General features: G+C 37.5%; 5 protein-coding genes across 5 annotated transcripts; 4 read left to right on the plus strand and 1 right to left on the minus strand.

Annotated features, from left to right (window-relative positions):
* Nucleotides 1-548: 548 nt before the first annotated feature.
* Nucleotides 549-1,360, minus strand: LOC110702464 (probable steroid-binding protein 3). The gene has a single exon (XM_021880176.1). The coding sequence runs from the start codon at nucleotides 1,260-1,262 to the stop codon at nucleotides 726-728; it is 537 nt and encodes a 178-aa protein (XP_021735868.1). The 5' UTR covers nucleotides 1,263-1,360; the 3' UTR covers nucleotides 549-725.
* Nucleotides 1,361-2,213: 853 nt separating this feature from the next.
* On the plus strand, nucleotides 2,214-6,118 carry LOC110702473 (putative tRNA (cytidine(34)-2'-O)-methyltransferase). Its single transcript, XM_021880187.1, has 7 exons — nucleotides 2,214-2,590; nucleotides 2,670-2,770; nucleotides 3,923-3,991; nucleotides 4,076-4,134; nucleotides 4,350-4,410; nucleotides 4,492-4,545; nucleotides 5,541-6,118. The coding sequence occupies exons 1-7, from the start codon at nucleotides 2,353-2,355 to the stop codon at nucleotides 5,817-5,819; spliced, it is 861 nt and encodes a 286-aa protein (XP_021735879.1). The 5' UTR covers nucleotides 2,214-2,352; the 3' UTR covers nucleotides 5,820-6,118.
* A 2,036-nt stretch (nucleotides 6,119-8,154) lies between these two features.
* Nucleotides 8,155-16,822, plus strand: LOC110702483 (nucleolin 1-like). The gene is made up of 9 exons (XM_021880200.1): nucleotides 8,155-8,684; nucleotides 9,416-9,516; nucleotides 9,608-9,962; nucleotides 10,347-11,183; nucleotides 11,331-11,391; nucleotides 11,490-11,551; nucleotides 11,643-11,749; nucleotides 11,845-11,932; nucleotides 15,890-16,822. The coding sequence occupies exons 1-9, from the start codon at nucleotides 8,550-8,552 to the stop codon at nucleotides 16,190-16,192; spliced, it is 2,049 nt and encodes a 682-aa protein (XP_021735892.1). The 5' UTR covers nucleotides 8,155-8,549; the 3' UTR covers nucleotides 16,193-16,822.
* Nucleotides 16,823-17,415: 593 nt separating this feature from the next.
* Nucleotides 17,416-18,636, plus strand: LOC110702499. The gene has a single exon (XM_021880223.1). The coding sequence runs from the start codon at nucleotides 17,750-17,752 to the stop codon at nucleotides 18,551-18,553; it is 804 nt and encodes a 267-aa protein (XP_021735915.1). The 5' UTR covers nucleotides 17,416-17,749; the 3' UTR covers nucleotides 18,554-18,636.
* A 104-nt stretch (nucleotides 18,637-18,740) lies between these two features.
* Nucleotides 18,741-21,757, plus strand: LOC110702489 (coumaroyl-CoA:anthocyanidin 3-O-glucoside-6''-O-coumaroyltransferase 2-like). The gene has a single exon (XM_021880212.1). The coding sequence runs from the start codon at nucleotides 19,503-19,505 to the stop codon at nucleotides 20,985-20,987; it is 1,485 nt and encodes a 494-aa protein (XP_021735904.1). The 5' UTR covers nucleotides 18,741-19,502; the 3' UTR covers nucleotides 20,988-21,757.
* Nucleotides 21,758-23,662: the final 1,905 nt, after the last annotated feature.

A 23,662-nucleotide genomic window follows, 5' to 3' on the forward strand; every position in this document is an offset into this window, starting at 1 on the left:
GAGAAAAAATAACAGTAGGGTCAGATACTTGAAGATTTGTAAACATGTTGATTTAGTGTCTGCAAGAGTAATTACCACCTATTTCTTCCAGTGTGCCTGCATGTCTTACATAGTCCTAAACATGTCTCATCTGACATCCAGAAGATCCCTTAATTTAATGGATGTCTTACATTGTCAAAAGGTAAAAGATATTACCTTGCTTTTCTTCTTAGTGGCTAATCCTGCTGTAATATGATGAATCTATTTCTCGCCAAGTTGACTGTAAATTGTTTGTTTGGGTAGGGTTAAATTTGTTTCTGTTTCAATGCTACAATGCATTTGTTTCTGTAACCCAACATCATGTGTTCAAAGAATAGTTCAGCTAGAGACTATGGTCTCTCAAATTACCTGTATTCACAACAGCAAGTTTCTCGCTTTGATATGTATGACTTGAATCTATCTACTAAATCCAAAACCAAAATAAACTTCCAAAGACTGCTCATTAAAATGTTATATTCATATATATATGATACCAATTAGCAATTACCAACTACTAAAAAGTCAACAAGTAATCCAGAAAAATTGGAATTAACACATTTTGATGCAAGATTAACACAGTAAGACAGACAATGTCAATACATTCTAATACATCAGACCCATAATTTCAATACATTCTTCATCAAAGCTAGTTGAATCAGACATCAGATATCAATATCACATATCAAATAAAGATTTTTACATCCCTCTTAAACAGCTTTCTTAGAATCTACAACCTCCTCCTTAACTAAAACACCAACTTTGGGATATTTCTCAATAAACTTACTTTCCCAATCTTGAAGAACATCAATTTCAGATTCACTAAGACCATCAATATCACCAGTAAGATCCTGGGGATCAAAAGACATGAGGGCCAAAGCCCGGGTCGCATCTCTCCCAGCAAACATAGCATAAGACCCGCCCGGCCCGTAAAAAATTCTACCCTTTGATACATCATATATGTTTCCTTTAATTGCCATTAACAATGGCCTCTTTGGGTCTGAACCATCGTATTCTTTGAGCTGCTCCTCTGTCACCTCACCCAGGTGAACTGGCTCCCTTTTCATGTCTTCTTCGAATATTTCCTTCATTTTTTCAACGGATTTGTAATCATCCACTGCTACAAACATGGTGCAAACAATCTTGTATGTTATTATTGTTACCGCCATTAGTATGATGAATGATGTTGGTGATAGCCCTGTGTAATTCTCAATTGACTCCACTATTGTCCCGTAAATTCCCCCCATTTCTTTCTTTGTTGTTTTCCTATCTCACCTAACTAAACCCTCTCTTCTTCTTTTCTCTCCTTTTGTTTTGCCCCTTTCTACTTGCGAATGCGAAGCCAATATTTGCACCGTTTCTCACGTGGGCATTTGGGCAACGAACACGGGTCCAGAAGGGTATTAAGGTCTTTTTAGGTAAATACCACAATCTCTCCTTTAGATTATGTGAAGTACTTTGTATAATATAGTTAAATAAATTGTTTTAATACAATATCAATTTAATAATTTAGAATACGTCTCAATTTATCTATTTGATAATAAAGTGACAATTTCATAATTAAATCAACAAGTTTTCACAAACACGTATAAGAATTGTTCTTGAAAGAATAGTGAATACATCATGTATGTACTTATCCTAATTGTCATAAGATTATGCTAGAGGTAAGTGATTGAATCTATTTAGGATTCCCACCATCAATGTAAATCCATTGTTAGCTTGGATGAAATATTAAAGTAATTGTTCTACATTAATTGTTAAGAAAAAAGTATCAAACATTGGGGGAAAAAGCCTAAATTTGAAGAAAATAAATGCAATTCATAATGACAATTTACTTCAGAAATAAAACATACAAAGGGAATAGCGTGGTAATGAAGTGTTGGCCTAGTGGTAAAGAAAAAATCTTCTAATTCTAGGGTTGAGGATTTAATCTCTAATAGAGATACGTTTTGGGTGAGAGTTCATTCCTCATTTATTTAAAAAAACGAATGTCGGGATATATATTTCCATTTCCACCCCTTAATTGGAAGTGCCAAAACCTAATTTGATTCGACTCGCATAGACACAATATTTAATATAACTTTATGTTGAAATTAGACGTTACCTAATCTCATCAAGTCCAATCCAAACCCCCAAATTAACACCTTTACCCTTAATTCCGCATACCAAACATGTCATTAAGGTAAGAAAAATAAACATTATCGAGTACCACTTACAAGTAAGAAAATTCCTACGATTACACGGGATTATGGATTGGGTAGAGCCGTAGCTAGAGGTTGCTGCGCGGGATTATGGAGTGAGGATTAAGATAGAGAGAGAAGAGGAAGAAGAAAAAGAATGGACGGCAGCGGAGTAGTAAAGCTGAATTTGAAAGCCCTAAACCATATCCATATCCTCTGCAAATCCAGCTTATCGTCGTCTTCGTCTACCTTCAACCACTCATCCATCCATTTCCGATTTCAACCTCCGTCATACTCCTTATCTCGTTCTCGCTTCAACAACAACCTTCTCCTCTCTCCTTCGCCTCTCTCGTTTTCTGCGCCTGCTTCCAGATTCTCTCCACTCTCTACTCTTGGTAATGTACTAATATTTCTCTTTCTATATATTTTATTGTAATGTCAAATTTATGATGAATTGTGTTTTATATATTACAGCTGAAAAGGTTCCTGGAAGTGGTCTGCCTTATGGAGCTGCTCCGGCAACAGAATCAATTCCTTCCAACAATATGCTTCAGGTTGTTTTGGTGTCTCCTCAGGTATCTTACTCCCTAACTCATTGATGATGACTTCTTTTTACGAAGTATTTGTTTTCGCTTTAGTAATTGCTGGTCATAATCGCATTATCAATGTGACAATTGTTTTCGGAGAAAGATGTCGGATTGATTATTGATTTCTTTTTATTAGTGTTCGCGTTAGTAATTGCTTGTCTGAATTGCACCATCAAAGTTTGAAAAGTGACAATTGCTTCCAGAATGGAGAGATGCCGGATTGTTAATATCTTCTTAATAGTTTTCGCTTTAGTAATTGCTTGTCCAAACCGCACTGCATTATCAATTTGACAATTGATTCAGTAGTGAGGTTATTCATTTCATTCATCAATCAATAAACCTGAATTGGAGGCCTCAAACAATGCTAGGGAAATTGTATTTTCATTTTAGGGCTTTGTTTGGTTTCATGTAAAACATTTTCAAGGAAAAATACAATTGCAAATTAGTTTTCCTTTGTTTGGTACTTTGGTTCCTTACAAGAAAAGTTATAGAGAAATTAAAAATAGGAGTGGAAAAGTGAAGATAGATGAGAAGAAACTAATAAGGAGGTAGGGAGGAGGGAGGAAAATCAGGCTTCCTTTGTTTTGTAAAGGAAAATGTTATCTAGCATTGAGAGTGTTATATTCCATCATTGGGAAAATTGTTTTTCACCCCTTCACGAACCAAACAAAGGAAAATGGGGAAAATAAGGAAACCATTTTTCTTGAAAACATTTTACATCAAACCAAACACACCCTTAGTCTAAGCCTCAAATGTGTGTCTACTCCAAGGACGGCTAAATCTAATTTGTATTCTGTACTTGTTATCTTTAGCTCTTGTAATTAACTTCCAAATACAGTTTTTCTCAGTGAGCTGGCTATGCATGTGATTCATGCATTTTAATCCAAACAATTTCATAATTAATCGGATTTAGTATTTTATTTTGTGGAGTAGTATGCTAAATGTCTTAAATTGGTTATCAGCCTGAGCAATGATGTGTGGAGTTCAAAACTCTGATCTTTACTTCTTGTATTTCAGTTTATAGTCTGATACGGAACCTCAAAGCTTGCATCAAATTATGACCATCTCTTTCTTTATTATCTTCAATCAACCTAAACTGAGTAGGGTATTTGTCTCTAAAACTCTGTGTCTGGCTTGTAGATTCCTGGTAATACCGGGTGCATCGCCAGAACTTGTGCTGCATCAGGTGTTAAACTACACCTTGTCGAGGTGAAGTATAGCTTTTTGGTTAATTACTGGTGGTTGTGCTAATTTGTTTTTAATATTATAATCAATTTCATTTTTGTGCTACAGCCATTGGGATTTAAAATAGATGATGCCAAACTCAAGCGTGCTGGACTGGATTATTGGCCGTATCCACGCTAGTTCACAATACTCATCTTTTGTATACTTGCATATCACAAATTACAAATTTCTAGTCCTGATTTTTTGAGTGGAGCTAGATGTTTTAATACCATAATTCATAATCTTCATCTAAGATTTCCACAATATATGATACTTGATGGAGCTATGCTTTCATAATAATAGGTGTATACACTTGGTAACATACCCTTAACTGTAGCATAAGTTATGTAGTTGTCAAAGTGCATCCTTCCTGGGCTGATTTTCGAACCTATTTCTCACTTCAAGTAAGATGCTTTCCATTTATATCCTTATCTATTTCCCCTTTTTTCTTGTTCCTTGATCATGGCTGTTACCTATCAATGCAGGATGGAGAGAAACGGTTACTGGCTTTCATTAAGAGGGGGACTGCAATACATTCAGTAAGTATTATAATAAACTGGTATAGTTTATTAGTTTCTTCTCTTGATCATGCTAGATTTATCTGAATAAATGATCTCTTGTGAAAGCAGTACTTACGTGTAAACTTTTAGCAATGCATCCTTATAACCTTTTACTATCATATTTGGAGCTCTATATATTCTATTTTTTGGTTGAACTTGGTATACTCCCGTATAGTTTCTTGGTGGGTAAGGTTTGATTGCTTGGGTCTGCATATGCCACAGTGCCACAGCACTGCAAATGTTTCTTAAACCCATCCGCTTCACCCATTCGATGGCTATCTGTGATGAGGTAGAAAATAGATCTTGGGGTGTGGCCTTTGGAATGGGAAAGTCACTACCAAGATTTCCCTCGATCTCCGCTTGATGTTTGATCCTTAATGTGAATAAAAAGCCAATAATGAAACATACTGTCATGTGGTTTATTGATTATACAGGCTGAAACCAAGACCAAACAAAATCATTTGGTTTCTATAGCTTTTACATGTTCTAGTTGTTGATACTTTGCCCTCAGAAATCTTTCTTGATTAAACTTTGCACTTAAATGCTTTGACCTCTTGTAAAAAAAGCTTATAATTTTGGATAAGGAATATAACCTACTTCATTTTAAGCTTTATGACTACTACTTTTTTCCCAAATCACTTTGGGACTAAGGCTTTTGTTGGTGGTGGTGGTGGTGGTGTTGTTTGTTTACTCCTCATGTTCTTAATAGAGCAATAATAACTTTACAAGGACAAAGTAGCAGATCTATTATCTACCTTATCTACTGTCAATACATACACAATGTAATTGGATCTTATTTCTTGTAAGTAACTTAATAAAATGAATAAATAAACTTGTGTCTGGAAGTAGTTCAAGAAGGCATATGGGTTCAATATGTGGAGATACTATCCCTCAAATGTCGACATTCTTTCAATTTCTGGGCTTTGTACTAAAATTTTATGGCATCATTAAAGCTTTGGTCTCTGTTTATGCAGGACTTTACATATAGACCTGGTGATTGGCTTGTGTTTGGATCAGAAACTAGTGGGCTACCCCCTGATGCGCTCGATGACTGCAGAAGTGAAGCATATGGAGGTGCAACCATTAAAATTCCTATGCTGGAAACCTATGTCAGATGTTTAAATCTTTCTGTCAGTGTAGGCATTGCTGTTTATGAAGCTGCGAGACAGCTAAATTATGAGCAGTTCCAATGTTCATCTGATGCCTGTATCAACAGTGAAAATCCATTTATCACAGAAGATATTTTTGGTTAGCCACTGTCATACTCGAATCAGTTTGAATTCTATTATATCCAGCACCTTAACAAATTTTTATAGTACTTAATCTAGTTAAAGGCCCTGGGCTGTGCTTTGGTTAGCTAGACCCGGTCCACATACTCCACAGCATATCCCACAATCTGTTAGTTTCGAATCAGGTTAATTTTAGAAGAGGATGGGGTTTGGTCAATCTCTATATTCTGATTTTGTAGCGCATTTTTTATTTTATTTTATTTTATTGTACGAAGTATTATTTCATATGTTATCAAGATTATAGCCTAGTTTTTTTTTGAGTTGATTCATTTTGGACAAGTTTCAGAGTATAATGGAAAATAAGATATCAAGGTTAAAATGAATCAATACCAATGATTTGTTAATTTGTAATTTTAGCTCAATGGTGTCCGTGCTTCAATGGTGTTTATTGATATCTACTCGCTGTGTTCTAATAGTGTTCTCACTTAGGCTCATTTCAGTTGACCTAATTTTATTGAAGTGAAATTGTTTTTGTTGATTAAGATAGATTTGTAATGAATAAAGATATGAATAAAACTTATTCTTACTAATTAAAATTGAATTTTTTTTATTACTATTGCCTTTTAGTGTAAGAGTTCAATGATTATTAGTGATTGAAGTTGATTGCAAATTAGATGTTGCACTTGCTTAAAATGAAGGTAGCTTAAACATAGTGTTAGTCGTTTTGGGTCTAGTTTGATCTCGGATTGGATACTTTATGTGGGATAATTGGATATGAGCTAGTTTTGCTAGGTCTAGGTGCAATTACATGTAATCGCTGATGTGCATAAATACGACAACTAAGCACTCAACTACTGACTCAAAAGCAGTAGCTATAGTTGGTGATCGAAAACTTGTCAAAGGTTAAAGGCCTGGTAGCTTAGCTTCAGAGTCACTTATGTATTAAAAATTAGAGGATGATTAGTTTTAATTTCTACAAATATTTAACACACCTTAGACCGACATAATTAACCCAACTCCATATTTCACAAACACAGAGGCCTTTCATTCGGCCTGTTTGTATTTTGGTAATAAAAATTAAATAATTTTGTGAAGGCTATTGCATCAAACACCTCATTTAGCAATATCTTGGAAGAGGGAGGGTAGCTTTGACCACTTGAGCTATCCCTCGCTCTCATTTAACAATAACTTTGTGAAGGTTGTTGTGTCAAACAACTTAGGGGCCGTTTGGTTGGGGGTATTCAACAAAGGGAAAGAGAATCAACTGTCATGAATACCTTTGTTGATGTTTGATAGGCAAATTCAATCATTCCCTTTACCCCTCCCATTACCCCATTTTCCTCTATTTTCATTCCCCACCCCCAAGGGAATCACCCTAACCCCCTAACTCCTCTTCACCCAACTACCTTGACCAACCTTGTAACTACCTTGACCACCCTCGAAATACCAATTGCCCACCGACACCACCGCCCAACCACCACTAGAACCATCGCCCAATCATCACTAAAACCATCGCCTAGCCACCAACAAATCGTCTACATAATGATGCCACCACCGAAACTACCCAAAACCACCCAGCCACCACCGCACCACACTCCCCACCACCGAAACAGCTAGCCACCCCACCGAAACCCCTCGCCTCACCCTCGCCCCACCACCGAAACCCCTCGCCTCACCCTCGCCCACCACCGAAACCCCTCACCTCACCCTCGCCCAACATCGAAACCCCTCGCCTCACCCTCACCCACCACCGAAAACCCTCGCCTCACCTTACCTCGCCTTACCCTCCCTGGAAACCACCCCACCGAAAACACCCTAAACCCACCCTCCCCGAAAACATTCGCACCAAAATCGACCCAAACCCACCTGAAAACCCACCTTTTGTGTAAACCACCTAACCCAATTCGACACAACCACCACCCATATCTCCAAAACCTCTAGATCCACCACAAAACCACCCCAAAAAAATAAAAATTGAGAGAGAAGAGAGCATCAACGGCAGTAGAGGGGAGGGAATCAACGTGGCCAGGGCAGGCGACGGGGGAGACGGTGGCAGGTCGTGAGGAGGGTGGTGGCTAAATTGGTGGTGGTGGTAGGTGAATGGTAGATTTAAGGGGTAGTGGTGGTTGACTGGTTGTAGAAGGAGGAGAGTAGTGGTGGTTGCAAATGTGATTCCCTATGTTTATGTAAAACAAACAACAATACAAAAATGAGGGATTAGCTTTCCTTTCTCTCATTTCCCTTTGTTGATTCCATTTCGTTTACATTGTGCGAACAAACGACCCCTTAATGCCTACCCGTTCAATTGCCATTATAGCCATTACTTATAAGTTAATTGACACATACACCCCTTGGTGAACATTGTTGTTTTTAGAGGAGCAACGTCGCCCGCTAATTTACCTAAATCCAGCATTCTTCTCACAAGTTACACCACCACAACCTCAACCACAACAAGGAGGCAAAAGCTTCCTCGCTCTTCCAGACTTTCTGGAGGTATCCCATCCCATGTTGATGGGTTCGTTCTTCTTCAACCGTTGAATTCCTTGCTCGAAACTTTGGCTCTTCTCACAATTCAACATACGAAGTACCTATCTTAGCGGAAACTCTAATTATTATTCAAAAATTGATTGATTCTTGGAGATTTGTTTTTGGACGAATTATTGGGAATTTCTCTGTTGATTGTTATCTGGAATTTCTAGGGTTTTTGCTTCTGCTCATAGATATCTGCAAAGAATAATCGGTTAGGGTTTTATCATGGAAGATGTTAATCGAGATGGGGAACGCACATTTAGGGTTGCTTTTAGCGAAGAAGGAGCCGTAAAATTGGCAGACCGATTGGCGGATACTTTGAAGGACTACATGGGTGATGATGTTGATGATACTCTCGTGGTATGGATTGTATTTGATTGAATTATATAACTTTTTCGGATCTTTGATTATTTTTAATTGCTTTATCTCTGCAATTTGTGTACTAGTGTTAGGTTATATCGTCAACTCAAAAGATTATTACCATTGCTTAGTGTGATCTCGGGGTTGTTAGAATGAATGGTACTGAACCCCTTTGCAATTGACCATTGTTACATTGAATGGTACTGAACCCGTTTGCAAACGACCATTGTTAGAATGAATGGTACTGAACTCCTTTGCAATTGACCATTGCTAGAATGAATGGTATTGAACCTCTTTGCAGACAATTGTTAGAATGAATGGTACTGAACCCATTTGCAAAAAACCATTGTTAGAATGGATGATAATGAACCCCTTTGCAAGAGAAAACATAGGTGTCTATTCTTTTCCGGATTGAATTATGATTTTATGATTACATCCAATCGAAATTTTCTGAAATTTTCTAGGTAGTGTAGGTATTGGATGTTGCATCACCAGACCTTTTTTTTTTTTTTTTTTTCTCTTTGTACTCTAGACCCTTTACATGGCTAAGTCAAAGGAATTGCTTTAGCATATGTCTCAGTTTAGTTAGCTTTTCACTTGACAAGTAGTCTCTGAATCATGTAAGCTGTGACTTGCAAACCATATATGGCTTACTTTAATCTATAGTCCAGTAAATGGGACATCCCCTAATTTATTTTTTCACTGTTATATGTGGTTGCTTGGACTTACAGAAATATGTCATTGTTCTACTGGGCAATGGCCGGCGCAAGGAGGAAGTCAAGGAGGACTTGGATGTTTTTCTGGGCGATAAGAGTGATTCTTTTGTTACATGGTAATGTTTCTGTACTTTTATAAACGTATGTAGAATATACCAGCAGAATAAATTCAACCTATGTAATGATTGAGTTTCCCTACTTATGCAGGCTTTGGGACCATCTTGCCACTTACTTGGACCAGTATGTAGGATCTCATCAATCTTGTTCAGATGAGGTGGCAAAAGCTAAACCTGAGCAGCCTAGTAAAGATGATTCCAGTCACCCAGTCTCAGAATCTGATAGAGGAAAGTCTAGCAAGACCTCTAGAAGCCGGCACAATAGGGATTGGAAATCACTTGTGACAGATAACCTTCAACCTTCTCTTATCCGAAGCTCTGTTACCAATAATATGCAGCATGAAGAGAAAACCTATCCCAATGCTTTGCATACCAGGCAATCTGTTTCACCGCAACGTACTGTGCATAGGAAAAGAAATCGTCCTGATGACCATCCTCGGCCAAAGGTTGGTGATTAATGTTGTTTGTATTAATGTTTTTCCCCCTTTTTTCTCTTAGTCATAATCTGTTTCTACTTGCTGTATAGGCATTTTAATTTTGGTGCTGGGTGTTTTATTGAGTTTAGAGAACTAGAGAATTTCATAATACCCTTGTAGTTGAAACTTGTAAGCTGAACTGAAATTCTAATGAGCTATTTTTGTTAAAAAAAGAATTGTTTGGAGGTTGTCTGCTTGTATCATGTATTTGTTGTGCTTATATGGATTTTGCTTGAGCAATGTCTCTGGCCTGCGCTATGGTTGGGTTTCGTTATAGCACTAACTGGTAGAGAAGGCCTGCACTATGCTTTATGTTTTTCTACTTCTCCTGATGCAGTTATTCATTTTGGTCAGAGAGAATTACCTCGAGCAACTATTGCTGCACCCAGAAGGCTACTTCAATTTGCTGTTAGAGAAGCAGTTGCAACTACAAGATCCTCCAACTCTGTATCAGAGCCAGCACGAAAGCGACTACGCTCTGTGGTCTCTACGCCCACTGGAAATTTGACAGAGGAAGTTAATCATAAGAGACTACAGTCAGTGACAAGGTTGCAAAGCTCTATGGCAACTGCAATTAAAGCTGTTGAAGATGCATCCAATGATGTCAAAAGGGTAAGAACTGGAAATGTCTTTGACAGACTGAGTCGTGGTGATGGAAGCTCTGATCAAGTATCGTTTTTCGAAGAACCTGCTGTCCAAGATGATGAATATGACGATTTTGATATTCACAACAATTCACGTCAAAGGTATCTTCAAACTAGAGATAACATTCAACAACACAATGTGAATGCATCCTTGATGGACAGCAGCACCGGCCTGGCATCTGATTCTGCATCTGATAATGAAGGATATGATGATGTCAGAGGAGTTGATGTCTCTGAAACCGGCACTTCTGCTAAACGCGATGATTCATTGAGGGTGCATTATAGTGTTGCCCAAAATACTGAGGGAATGACACGTCAATCACAAAGAAAAGATCAAGAATTACCAGCTTCTGCGGCTAATACCAAGCATAAAATTGTGAATATCTCAGTGAATGTAAATACTTGGAAACCACACCATTACCAAGCAGCACGAGAGAAACCAGGAGTAGAGACTCTAAAGTCCACACAGGAGATTGACACTGGAGCTAGCAATTCAAACGTTCGATTAATGAAGGAAAATAGCAACTCAGTCACTGTTTATGGAAATGTAATTTTTTTTTTTTTTTTTTTTTTTTTTTTTTTTTTTGTGTGTGTGTGTGTGTGTGTGTGTGTGTGTGTCCCAGTTATTTTCTGTGCTCATTTGCTTTAATCTTGACTAGTTGGAATTTATAAGCTGCAATTTCATTGATATCAGGGTTCACCTGCTGCAGACACCCAAAAAGAAAACCAGAATACTGTGGGGTCAACTGCTCCTGGTTAGTTTTCTACTTTTCTTGACTGAGATATGACTCCTTTCTGCCTTCTTTGTTGAATATATGTAGTTACATTTTGCCTGACAATTTTCCACTACCAGGGCCGTATTCGACTGGTCTTCCGTTGGAAGATGCTGATTCACGTACAATTTATGTCAATAATGTAAGTTTTGTGCAACTAGTGGTGGTACAGTATCACTTTTTTGGATCGGGAAATTCGTACATGTTTGATTTCTTAACTGATGCTTCATTAGGTTCATTTTGCTGCCACCAAGGACACACTGTCTCGGCATTTCAACAAGTTTGGAGAAGTTTTGAAGGTGATAATTTTAACTGATGCCGCAACAGGACATCCAAAAGGGTGAGGATGCGTGCTTGTTAAGTTGTTTTTTAAATAATTGAACACTTTTTTTTTCTTCCTTATCACGAGTAGTTTAATCCACGTTGCTGAAGCAGGTCAGCTTATATGGAGTTCATGCGAAAAGAAGCGGCAGATAATGCTTTGGCATTGGATGGGACATCCTTTATGTCGCGTATCATCAAGGCAAGTTGTTTTGTTATACATCTGTCTGTAAAGGTTTTCTACTCTTCTGTGTAGAGCTGAATATATTTCGAATTATATGGAATGGCAGAAGATATTACTCAACACTTTTCAAATGGTCAATTTAGAGATTAAAATCTGTGGATTCTTTTGGCAGTAGCGGTATTTCACCCCCTTATAACGATCAGAAATGAACTTTATGAATAATTTCTACTTATGCATACGACATACCATATTTACTTAAAATCATGACCTTAAATGTCTTAGTAAGGGTACATGGACACTTCACCCAACTGCCGTGTCCGTGTCGGACACCGTGTCAGACATTGACACTCGTTGGACACACGACGATACGTCTCGGACCGTGTCCTGCTGTGATACGATCTGTTGTGCTTTTTGACACGTCGCCTTATCTTTTCAACTTATTTTTTAAAACGAGAAAATTTAAGTTAAGTAAGATAGATAAGGTAATAGTTAAATAATAGTGGTGCCTTCATAAATAGCTCATTGTTATATGTGAACTGTAAGAGTATTTTGATATTGTTAATATGATATATTGTGATCTAATGAAAGGACCAAATGACAATATAGAACTAGAGTGGAAAACGAAATCAATTAGGCAAGCACTTTACGCTGATTAATTTGATAATTTTGTAATATTTGCATTTATGATTCTAAGTGTAGGTCATGTATATGAATTTTAATATCTCGTACCCGTGTCCCCTAGTTTTAGATTGACGTTTTCCCGTATCCGTGTCACCCGTTCTCGTGCAACCTGTCTTAGCTACTTAGTTGTCACCTTTAATATATCTCGGGTGTTTTGAACCTTCCTATTGCAGTTATAGGATAACATACTTTGGTTTCAAGGAAGATATAACCTAACCCATCTCTTGCATAATTTAGTAGGTTTAAAACCTTTTTCTAAGTTTGTTCCTTTATTCTATTTTGTTTGTAAATAGTTAAGTTCACTAGCTTTGCTTATTGGGTCTCATATTTACAATTTTGACTTGGAAGTTCTCAAATCTTGTATATTAGAAGCTGATATGTCTAGTTGTCAAACACAAATGCATCTCTGGATTCCCCCAAAACTCCTACATATTGCTGATAATACCTATGCTTTGTATCCATGTGGGATACCCAAGACTGTTTCTTTCCAAGCATAGCTTGGAGCTTGCTTTGTGGATTTCTTGTCTCTCTCTGCCTAAAATGCCGAGTGCTTATAATTCAATGTTTGTGACATTATCAAATATAGTGGTAGACGTTATTATCTTTAAGTACGGTTTTCCTTTTGTGTCATTGAGCAATAGGTTTAGAACCTAACCTTTTGCTATACTACAAAGGTTATAGAATTAGGATTTTTTCCTACTTCCCATCCGTGTGATTTATATATCCTTTAACGTGTTAGGTATGATAACATTGAGGTTATATTTTTACTTAAAGCTTATTTGTGACAAAATTTCTTAGGTTGCACTCCTCAAAATCACATGGACTTAAATCAACATTTGGCCTGTTTGACTCCATGATGTCTTGAATTATTTGAAAGAAAACTTAAGTTGATAGGTCTTGATATGGTCATGATTGATAAGGGATATTAGTGTTATCTAGATTAGTGTATAAAAAGGCTAAGGCGTAATGAGGCGATGAAAGCTATGCCTAGGAGCGCTTCGACGCGCCTCACTTTAAAAATTTTTGCTCGTGTGCGCCTTAGATGTGCCTCAATTGCGCCTCAAGTGTAGCTCATTCGCCTAAGGTGCACCTCGCTGAGAGTATAAAAGCCGCTCTACCCTAATCACCTAGCGCCTAAGCGTAAGGCATACATTGATCTAGATGTTGTTTGATTTGTTGCTATCAAGTCTTACTTATATTACTCTATATTATTTTAGTAATCCCTTTTTTTTAAAATAAACTCCCTGATTTGACATTTTGCATTAGTCACATAATCCAATTTGACCAATGTTAATGATTAATGTATAAGAAAAAAAAATTTATCATGTGGACACTTGTTGTTGGAATCGTTTCAATGTATAGTTTGTGAATATCAAATTTTATAATTTTTACTTATTGATAATTAAAGATACTATCGGTCAAAATTTTGCATTGAATACTCTGAGGCATTTATTTTGAAATAGAGGGAGTATTATCGCTCTCTCTTTTTTTTTTTCTCACTTACCATGATTTAGTGGAAGTTGGTAATGGTATTATTGGACGTTTTCTCTGATTTGTATTATGGCAATTAGCAAGATTATGGAGGTAAAATGTTAGAAATAAATAATGACAAGTAACCTGCACTTTAAAACCAGTAATAATAGTATTACATAAGAGTGAGGAGTGGGGGTGATTTGAGTTGGCTGTTTACACCATTACTAGGTGATGTCATCAAATCATTACTAGGTGATTACATCATTGACTAGTGTTAAGATGAGTGAATGAGTGTAGAGGCTTAGGAGGTAGGGGTGCTTCTTCCCTTCCCCAGCCAGAGAGAGAGAGAGAGAGAGAGGTGGGTTTATTTTCCCACAAATCCAGTGCTGTTTGGTGACTAATTACTATGATTTGAGAGTGAGTGTAGTATTAAGGGGTTGGTGTGATATTGTGGTTATATCATTATTTCTATAACTTGACTATTGATGGGAGCAGTTCATGACTTCAGATGGCATACATTCCAGGCTATAGTCCTCTTTTCCACTTGCAAAATTTATCATCTTTTTGCTGAGTATGATGAGTCCTTACCTACAAAGAGTTCTCCTCACCTTTTTTTTTCCTCACTTATTATAGTCCTGGCTAACAAATTTAGATAAGGAATGGCTGTAGGCTGATAAGTCTAGATAGGATAACATAAGTTCAGAGCTAATAGGATAGTGCCAATTATAAGTCCTAATGAGGTCTGATAAGGTTCAATAAGGTAGGTGAAGTTTAAAGGTTCACAAGTCAGATATGATACAATAACGACTAGTATGTTCATGTAAGATAAGTTTAGGGCTAGTAAGATACAATAAGATGAGTAAAATTCAGGTGAAGAAAACACTACCTAATTAAAATAAGTTTAAGGCTAATAAGGTAAGATTAGATGAGTGAAATTCAGGTGAGGGGATTTCTAATTTTGCAGGTTGATTCAGAGTAGAAGTTTTCAGGAAGACCAATTGCTTTAAACTCAAAAAAAATATATCGAGCTTAGATATTGGTTCATAATTAAATATGAGTGACAGTGATTAGATGAATGTGTTTTGTCTTGGTTTGCTCGTGGAGTGTCAGATCTACGCGTAGTAAGTTGTGCTGATGAGGTGTGAAAATTAGGCACTTGGTTTAGAATCCAGGTTCAAATTTATTTCGTGAGGTCTTGAAGATGCATCTGCTGGTTTCTTCTTATAATAAAAAAGAAAAGAGTCTTAATTTTCATTGGGTAGGATAGGGGAAATGTGTTGGCACTGTATAAATATAAATGCTGAGGTTCAGTAGCAATTTGGTGGTGCTTGTTGATGGATGGGGGTCGCCCTTTTCCTCTAATTTTTAATGTATTATTAATTTAAGTATAGGTAGAAAGTACTGTTTCATGTAGTCATTTTCTGTTACTTTTTTTAAAAAGTGTTTTTTTTTTTTTTTTTAATTGATATTTGTTTTTTGTGATGTTACCCAGCCACACACTTGTTGTCATTGTGTTTCCCTGCTCTCTTAATTCAGGGGCCTTGATTAGATGTTTCGAGCAGCCTTGTGTATTTCTAATTTTTTCCTTGTCTGTGAGTTTGATGGAATCATCAAAACCTAGAATCTTGTCACGAAATAAGTGGTGTGGATATGATTATAAATCTTTTTTTTTGAGGGAAAAATATGATTTACTATGATTTGCTGACAATTTTCTATTGTTTGCCAATTGTTATGCATATGTGTAACTGGAAGCAAAACCTAGCATTAGATTTTACTCTATTACTATTGTACATGCTCTTAAAGTAAAATATGTCTATTCAGGTTATGAAGAAAAGCTCTGTGCAGCAAGAAGCCAACCCTGTGATGATGTGGCCTCGTATTACTCGTGGTTCTCCATTTGCCGTTCCTAGATTTGCACAAGCTCCCTTTCCAAGGGTTTTTCCTGGTGCATATAGAGCACGGCCGCCTGTTAAACCAGGTATGAGGAGTATGCAGTGGAAGCGGGATACCCAGCAAACGTCAGTGGAGAGTGTGGCTTCAGTTCCTGGAAACATAACTGCAGGGCGTGGCCTCACCTATATCCGTACTGAAGCCAAGTCAGACGGAAATCCTGGCGGGCTGTAATTAATTACTACATATAGGCTTTTTTGTGGAACTTAGATCCTGGTTTACATATTCAACCTGTTTAGCTGTGGTGACTGCTTGGGTTAAAGGAGAGACTTCAATTCCATTAGTATTAATAACCGGAAAAAAAAAAAAGGAGAAAAAGAGATTTTTGTCGCATAAGAGAAAGGAAGACGTTGAAAAGCCAGGTAAATGATTGTGCACAACTTTGTAGGTTGTTGAGGTGGAAACAGATGAGTGAGTAAATTGGTTTGTTTTTTGTTGATTGTACTGATTAGTACAAGTAATTTCACAAGCGAAAAGGGGAGAGGGGAAATCATGGATGAAATGAGAAGTTTTTGGATCCCTTTTATCATTACTTCATGGAAGTTTGGCTCCTTGTTTGAGAGAATTGGGACTAACATGATGTGGGAAATAGTAGATGGAAGAATGGCTTCATAGCCAGCCATTTTATCTATTTAAGAAACTTTTTGTTTGTAAGGTACGAAACTATTTTTGGGACAAGAACTTTCTGAAGACTATTTGATTAGAAAAGTATCGCAATGTACAGTTTTTTTTTAGTATCTTTGATCATTTATTGGTATCTTGTCAAAAAAAAAAAAAAAGGATCATTTCTTGGTTATTATGGTCTTTTATAATCCTAATTATACATATTGGATATTGGCTTCACCGGCTGTGGCTAGTAAGCTCATGAGTCGCTCAAAGATAAAGTCGATTTGGTGACTAAATATTTAAGTCAATCCTAGCAAATTGGTAATACATACGAAGTTTATGCTGGTCAAGTAGAGGTGTCAAAACCTGACCCGATTGACCCAAAAAATGACTGATTTAAATTTCAATTCTTATGATCACAATAATTTATAGTAAAATATTTCAATCTTAAAGTAGACCAGATCCAACATGTTCTTACTAAGTCCAACCCAAAAATCCAAAATGACACCTTTAGTCAAGTCATTTAGTCATTGTAAGAGGGATCCCATTACGGTCAACCAGTGAGTGGTAAAAAAAAAAAGTAGAATAGATAAGTGAAATATAACCACTATTTTTTTTTTCGTTTAGATTTTTTCAGAATTATTAATGTGTCTATAAATTTATACTTTAATTATTTATTATTTTAATGGACTTTCATATCACATTTTTCATGAGATTTCTATATTTAATTTTAATTACCATCAACAAAAAGCGAGCATGACTCGATTATTATCTAGTGTCTTTAGTAAATTCAACCCAAAAATCCGAAATGACACCCTTAGTCAAGCATGTAGCCATGGTAAGAGGGATCCCATTATGGTGAACCCGTGAGCGGTAAAAAAATGTAGAATAGATATGTGAAATTCAACCCCTCCTGAACATTTGAATCTGATTTCCGATTAGGAATTTAAAGGCATTACTTAATCAATCACCAGTGAGTGGCACCTCAGCTTGACGGTGGTTGTTGGTGAAGTGGTGGTGCAAAAAGGGCTAACTTCACCATTGACGCACTCAATTCATTCGATCCTCTCATCTATAGATTAAGATTATTGGTATTTCTATCTCTCTTCATTTTCATCACCAAAAATGAGCAGAAGAAGCTTGATAGCTCGGGCTCGCAATCTCAGTTCCCTCTTCCTCAACAACCATTCATTTCTCCGGCACTGTCGTCATTCTACGTCACCACTCCACTCCACCGCCGCAACCTCAGTCGCTAATCACTTTCAAAATCTATGCCTTCCAATCGGTACTACAATGGCGCAGTTGCAGCAGCAGAAGCTGCTTCTTCATCATCATCATCATCATCATCATCTCAATCTTGATTTCAGTTTTGACAAAACGCCGAAAACTGCAATTCTCAATCAACGATTTCACTACTCATCCGAATCGACTCCGAACCCTAACCCTAACCCTAGCCCGAATACGAAGCATCAGGAGATTGAAGGTCCAACAGTGGAAAAGGACGAATCGCCTCTCGCAAACGAAAGCAGGGAGGTGACACAATCTCTACTCAAAACCATGTACAATGTCAGCGGAATTGTTGCTTTGTTAGGTCTGGCTCATTTAGGCATTGGTACTTACTATTGTTACTGTTATACCAATGCTGCTGCTGCTACTGCTACTACGGCTAATTCCTCCGCTCAGTTGTTTGTGATGAGTGCTCTGGCTTTCGGGTTCCCGTTTTCGATGGCGTTTATGCTAAGGCAATCATTGAAATCCATGCATTTCTTTCAGAAGATGGAGCAAATTGGGCGTCTTCAGATATTGACTAGTACTATGCAAATTTCCAAGCAACTCCGTCTCTTCTTTGTTCGTCTTCGTGCTATTTCTTATTTATGTCTTGCTGGTTTGTGCTTCTCTTTTATCTATTCGCTTTCCTATAATCTTTGATTACTTCAACAATACTAATCTTTGTTTCAAACTATCTGGCTTTTCGTTGCTACATTAATTAAACGTCCTTTTTTGCGGATCAATTACCATTTCTTAATATCTCATTTTAGTCAATGCTTTGATGCTTTCCTTTTTATGCTACTTTCTATATTGTATTGCACTATTGCTACTTCCAGTTGATATATAGGCATTGAAAAGATAGCATGTATGTTTATTTAATTTTACTCCATATCTTATCGTGTACCCAACTTGGGTAAAGGTAGCATTGGTAGGATTCACTACTACAAAGTTAGTAATATTTGATGTAGCCTGGGTATCTAGAATTTGATTAAAGATTTGGCCAAATTTTGTCGGCTGAGCTGAGCAAGATGGGCTTCTAGCAGAGTAACAGGAATATTATTATACACTCATGTCCTATTCGTGTATTTGGCATTTAGTGGAAGCCATGATATAAATTAGTTACGAGGATGTCATGTAAAGGACTCAATTAGATTGCTCCACTAAAAGTAGTTGATTCAATATCAATAATATTATCATGATTTATAAGTTTACATTATTATTACTTCGTAGTAGGGTATAAATAATATTCCAATCACATCCTTTGCTCTATTTTATTTAAATGGGCAGGTACCCTTTAATTTCGTTTTCAATGATCAAATTCAAACTTTCCCTAGCTGCTTCTAGAGAGTATAATGCAAAAGTCACGTTTTTCGCGATTGTTAGAGTTGAATACCCCACTAAATTAGTGTAGGCCTATGTAATACAAATTGTTGCTGCTATAATTGGTTCTTGTTTGATGCTTGCCTCCCTCCCATTCTGAGATGGAGATTTAAGATCAGTTGCTCTTGTTAAACTGCTCTGATTGTTGGCTGGATGATTGTTTCCATCTAGCGTCTGTCGTATAAAGAGGGACCGGAGGTTGTACACTAACAGCAGCACAATATTGTATATGGTAATGGCTCCTTCGTCTTTAATTAATGGTGTTGGCGGTAGTAGTGCAGTCCAAATAATTGAGTCATTCTACATTTCCCTCCCACCTGCCACCACCACTCCACATTCATATTCTCTCCCTCTGACTTTCTTTGACATTCCTTGGCTTCAATATCATCCACTCCAACCTCTCTTTTTCTTTCAACTTGCACCTGTATCTGTTTCTTTTTTGGAATTCAGTTCTAACATCCTCCCTAGACTCAAACACTCCCTCTCGTCTGCCATGCAATATTTCTTTCCCTTTGCCGGTAAACTCACGACTACACATACTCTCCCGGATAATCTAGTTTTCTTGACAGAGAATGGGAAATCAGATTCAGTTGGTTTGACTGTTGCGCTGTGTAATGCTGATTTTAATGATTTAAGCAGCTATGCCTACAAGTCTGCTTATATCTTTCAACAATTGGTTCCCTCATTGCCAACAATTGCATCCTCCACTATCATTGCTTCCCCAGTTCCTTTATTAGCCGTTCAGATCACATTCTTTCCTTCACCTTCTCCTGGTTTCTCCATTGGCTTTGCTTCTCATCCTGTACTTTGTGATCAGAGGACCTTTAGTAACTTCCTTCACACTTGGGCTTCTTTCTCCAAGTTTGGTCATCTAAACTTTTCAATTGTCCCAACCTACCCTGCCTCCTTTGACAGGTCTGTGATTCTCGATTCTAATGGACTTCAGTCTATAATGTTGGAGCAGTGGTTGGGCTTGGAGTCCAACCCAACCACGTCCATGAAGATGCTACCCCCTCCTGCTGCTGCTGCTGCTCATGTCTCACTCCGGTCCACATTTGTCATGGGCTCAGCTGATATTGCTAATGCTAAACGATGGTTACAAGCTCAGTGTGACAAGCTCAACAGATCCTACCCTGTTCTCTTGTCACCCTACGTTGTCACTTGTGCCTTTGTGTGGACCTGTTTCTTAAGAGCCCAGGTCCAAAACAGTGTTGTTACTAAAGCCAAAACAATGGGTCCGATGTACTTTGGATTCATTGCAGGTGGTATTACCCGTTTACCCTATCAGGTATCTGCTAAGTATTTTGGTAACTGTGTCGGGTTTGGACGGGCAGTAGCAATGAGGGAGGAGTTACTGAAGGAAGGTGAGGGCATGTTGGCAGCTGCTGATGCAATTGGGCAAACCGTGAAGATGTTGGACAGTGATGTTTTAGGAGGAGCCGAGAGGTGGATATCTGAATGGCAGACATTAATTGAGTCTGAAGATCATATTCATGTGGTTGGGTCGCCCAAGGTGAACCTGTATGAGACGGATTTTGGGTGGGGGAAGCCAAAGAAGATTGAAGAAATTTCAATTGATGGAACCAGAGCCATCTCTCTTACACAGAGCAGAGACATGAAAAGTGGAATTGAAATAGGGCTCACTTTGTCCAACTTCATTATGGATGACTTCTATTCTATCTTCACTCAAGGCCTTCGTGTTTTTGCCCAGTGAGGCTGGCCATCCATTACATGCTTGTCAAGACCGTTGAGAGTTCAAGTTATGGCGTTGTACAGTATGTATTCCGTTGTCCAGCATCGTTTATTTGTAATAAGTAAGCCTTATTGTTAGACTATAGACTGTCAAAAACTCTCCCCTGATCAAAGCTTTAGGCTATATTGTTCCGTTCTTTGAGTGTTAATTTCCTTTTTTTATTAATCAATGTCTTTATTTACTTTGTTAGACCCTATTCTCTCTGCCTTAAAATAAATAATATTAAAAAAAAATCACTCCAAACCCTAAAATTTTCTATATTCTCTCTTTTCAAACCTAGCCACTATAATAAAACGTAGGGGTTGCCATCGATTTTTAACGATGGTAAGCCCCAAATTCTTCTTTAATTTAATGTTTTTAGCCAATAAAGATCACCAACAGTTTGGTGATTATAGTCAGTCATTTGAAAGATTCGTCTTGCAAATTTGTGGAATTGCGGGTCTGTTGGTATAGGGGTGTAGATTTAGAAGATTCGTCTTGTAAATTTGCAGATCTTGATGACCAATCAAGTTTTTTCACTTTTGCAACTATACATTAATGGAGCTACGTCAAGAACAATGCAAAGACATCTAAAATTATCCAGAGCAGTTCAGAAGCGATATCATTAGTTTAGGGGTGTTTAATTCTTGTATTGAGAATTTAGATCTCTTAAGGGATGATTATAAGTGCCGAATGACTATTATTATTTTATGAAATTACCCCTTCCTATTTCATTCAAAAAAAAAAAAAATACAGTAATACTCATTTCAGTTCAGTAAATAATTTCAATTCAATATGGATTCAGTAAAATTAATTACAGTTCAATAAAAATAATTTTAGTTCATTAAAAATTTACGGCTATTTCACCAAATGCCACTGAGCAATTGCGAAATTCACCAAATGTCATAAGCCTTTTCTAAATACACCAAGTGCCACTGACAAATAGCACATTGACACCCTGTGCCATTAATGAGGTCTGGACGTTAGTTGGCCGTTAGTTGACCCCACCATTTGCCACGTGTCACCTTCTGATTGGTCCGTTTTTTAAAAAAATTTTTGTAAAAAAATTTATAAAAAAACCAAAAAAAAATTAAAAATTAAAAAAACAGAAACCCCCAAACCCCACCTACCATCCCAGCCATGCCGCAGGTCCCAGAACCTCTACCGCCGGCACCTGCACCGGCATGCGTGCCGGCAGCCGCCGGCCCCCTCCCTTTCCCCGGTCCTCCTCTTCCCCCGTCGCGCCTGCCAACAACAACCCGCAACAACAACATCAACAAACAACCACCAGTTCAGCCATAGCAATTCACCACCCGCCACCAATCGCACCTCTGCAGCCCGCAATCACCAGTTCGCCTACCGCAAACAACAATTTGGCAACCAATTACTACAATTCTGGGATTTAATTATTGCAGCAATTTGGCAAAGAACATTTTCAATCTTGAACCCCAATTGAAACCCGGATGGTGCGCTCATGCCGTGCTCTCGAGATTCGTGGTGACGAACCCACTAATACACCATTTAGGCACTGCATACTTCAGTGACGATGATGAATTTTGGTGCGTGCGCATGGATTGATGGTTTTGGGCCGTTGATCTTGATCGACTTTGTGATGAACAGTGATATTGGCGCATGGTTGGTGTGGGTGTGAAACATGGGATTATTCCCATTGAAGTTCAGGCAAAATAGCGAAAGAGGAGGGGAAGGGGGAGGGTTGGTTCAGCGGCCGCCAGCGCACCTGTCGGTGAGGGTGCAGGTCGCCGGTGGCAGGGAGCGAGTGGTTGAAGGGGTGGTGGCTGGGTTGGTTTCAAGGGTTTTATGTTTTTTTTTTATTTTTTTTTGTATAAAAATATTTTTTTTAGAAAACGGACCAATCAGAAGGTGACACGTGACAAGTGGTGGGGTCAATTAACGGTCAACTAACGTCCATACCTCATTAATGGCACGGGGTGTCAATGTGCTATTTGTCAGTGGTATTTCGTGAATTTGGAAAAGGCTTATGGCATTTGGTGAATTTTTCAATTGCTCAGTGACATTTGGAGAAGTAGCCGAAAAATTTATTTCATTAAAAAAAATTTCACTTCAGAAAAATAAGGTGAAGAGAACAAAGCCTTTATAATTGCGACAACTTTTGCAATACTCTTCTCTTTCTTAGTTTCTAAACCTTTTTTTTTTTTATTAACTTATTCACATTCTCCACTTCAACCAATATTTGCTGATTTATTTACAAAGAAAAATGTAATCATATGGGGCATTGTTTAATCATCTCAATGTATAACTTCTAAAAATCTACATTTGATCAATTTAAATCAATGATCTAAAATTAATGGTAATTTACCCGCTTTTTCAAGACATTTACTACGCATATCCTTTGTTCCTTTGTGTTTGCCCCATTATTTGCATCACTTTTGGTAGGATAAAATTGATGAGAAAATTTTGATTGAACCAAAGGTATTGGACTTTTGGAAGCGGGAACTAAATATCCTTATGCTTATACTCCACCTTCTAGTATTAATAGCAAGACTTTACAAAAATGTAAGAAAAACTTTAATTTTAGAATTAAGAAATAATGTGAATAAATATAATGATAAATTGGACAACAACACATTAAATTATCACCCTTAAAGTATTGTTTATAATGAGAGTGAGGGATAGCT

The sequence above is a fragment of the Chenopodium quinoa genome, unplaced genomic scaffold, assembly GCF_001683475.1.
Source record: "Chenopodium quinoa cultivar QQ74 unplaced genomic scaffold, ASM168347v1, whole genome shotgun sequence".
NCBI classification, from domain to species: domain Eukaryota; kingdom Viridiplantae; phylum Streptophyta; class Magnoliopsida; order Caryophyllales; family Amaranthaceae; genus Chenopodium; species Chenopodium quinoa.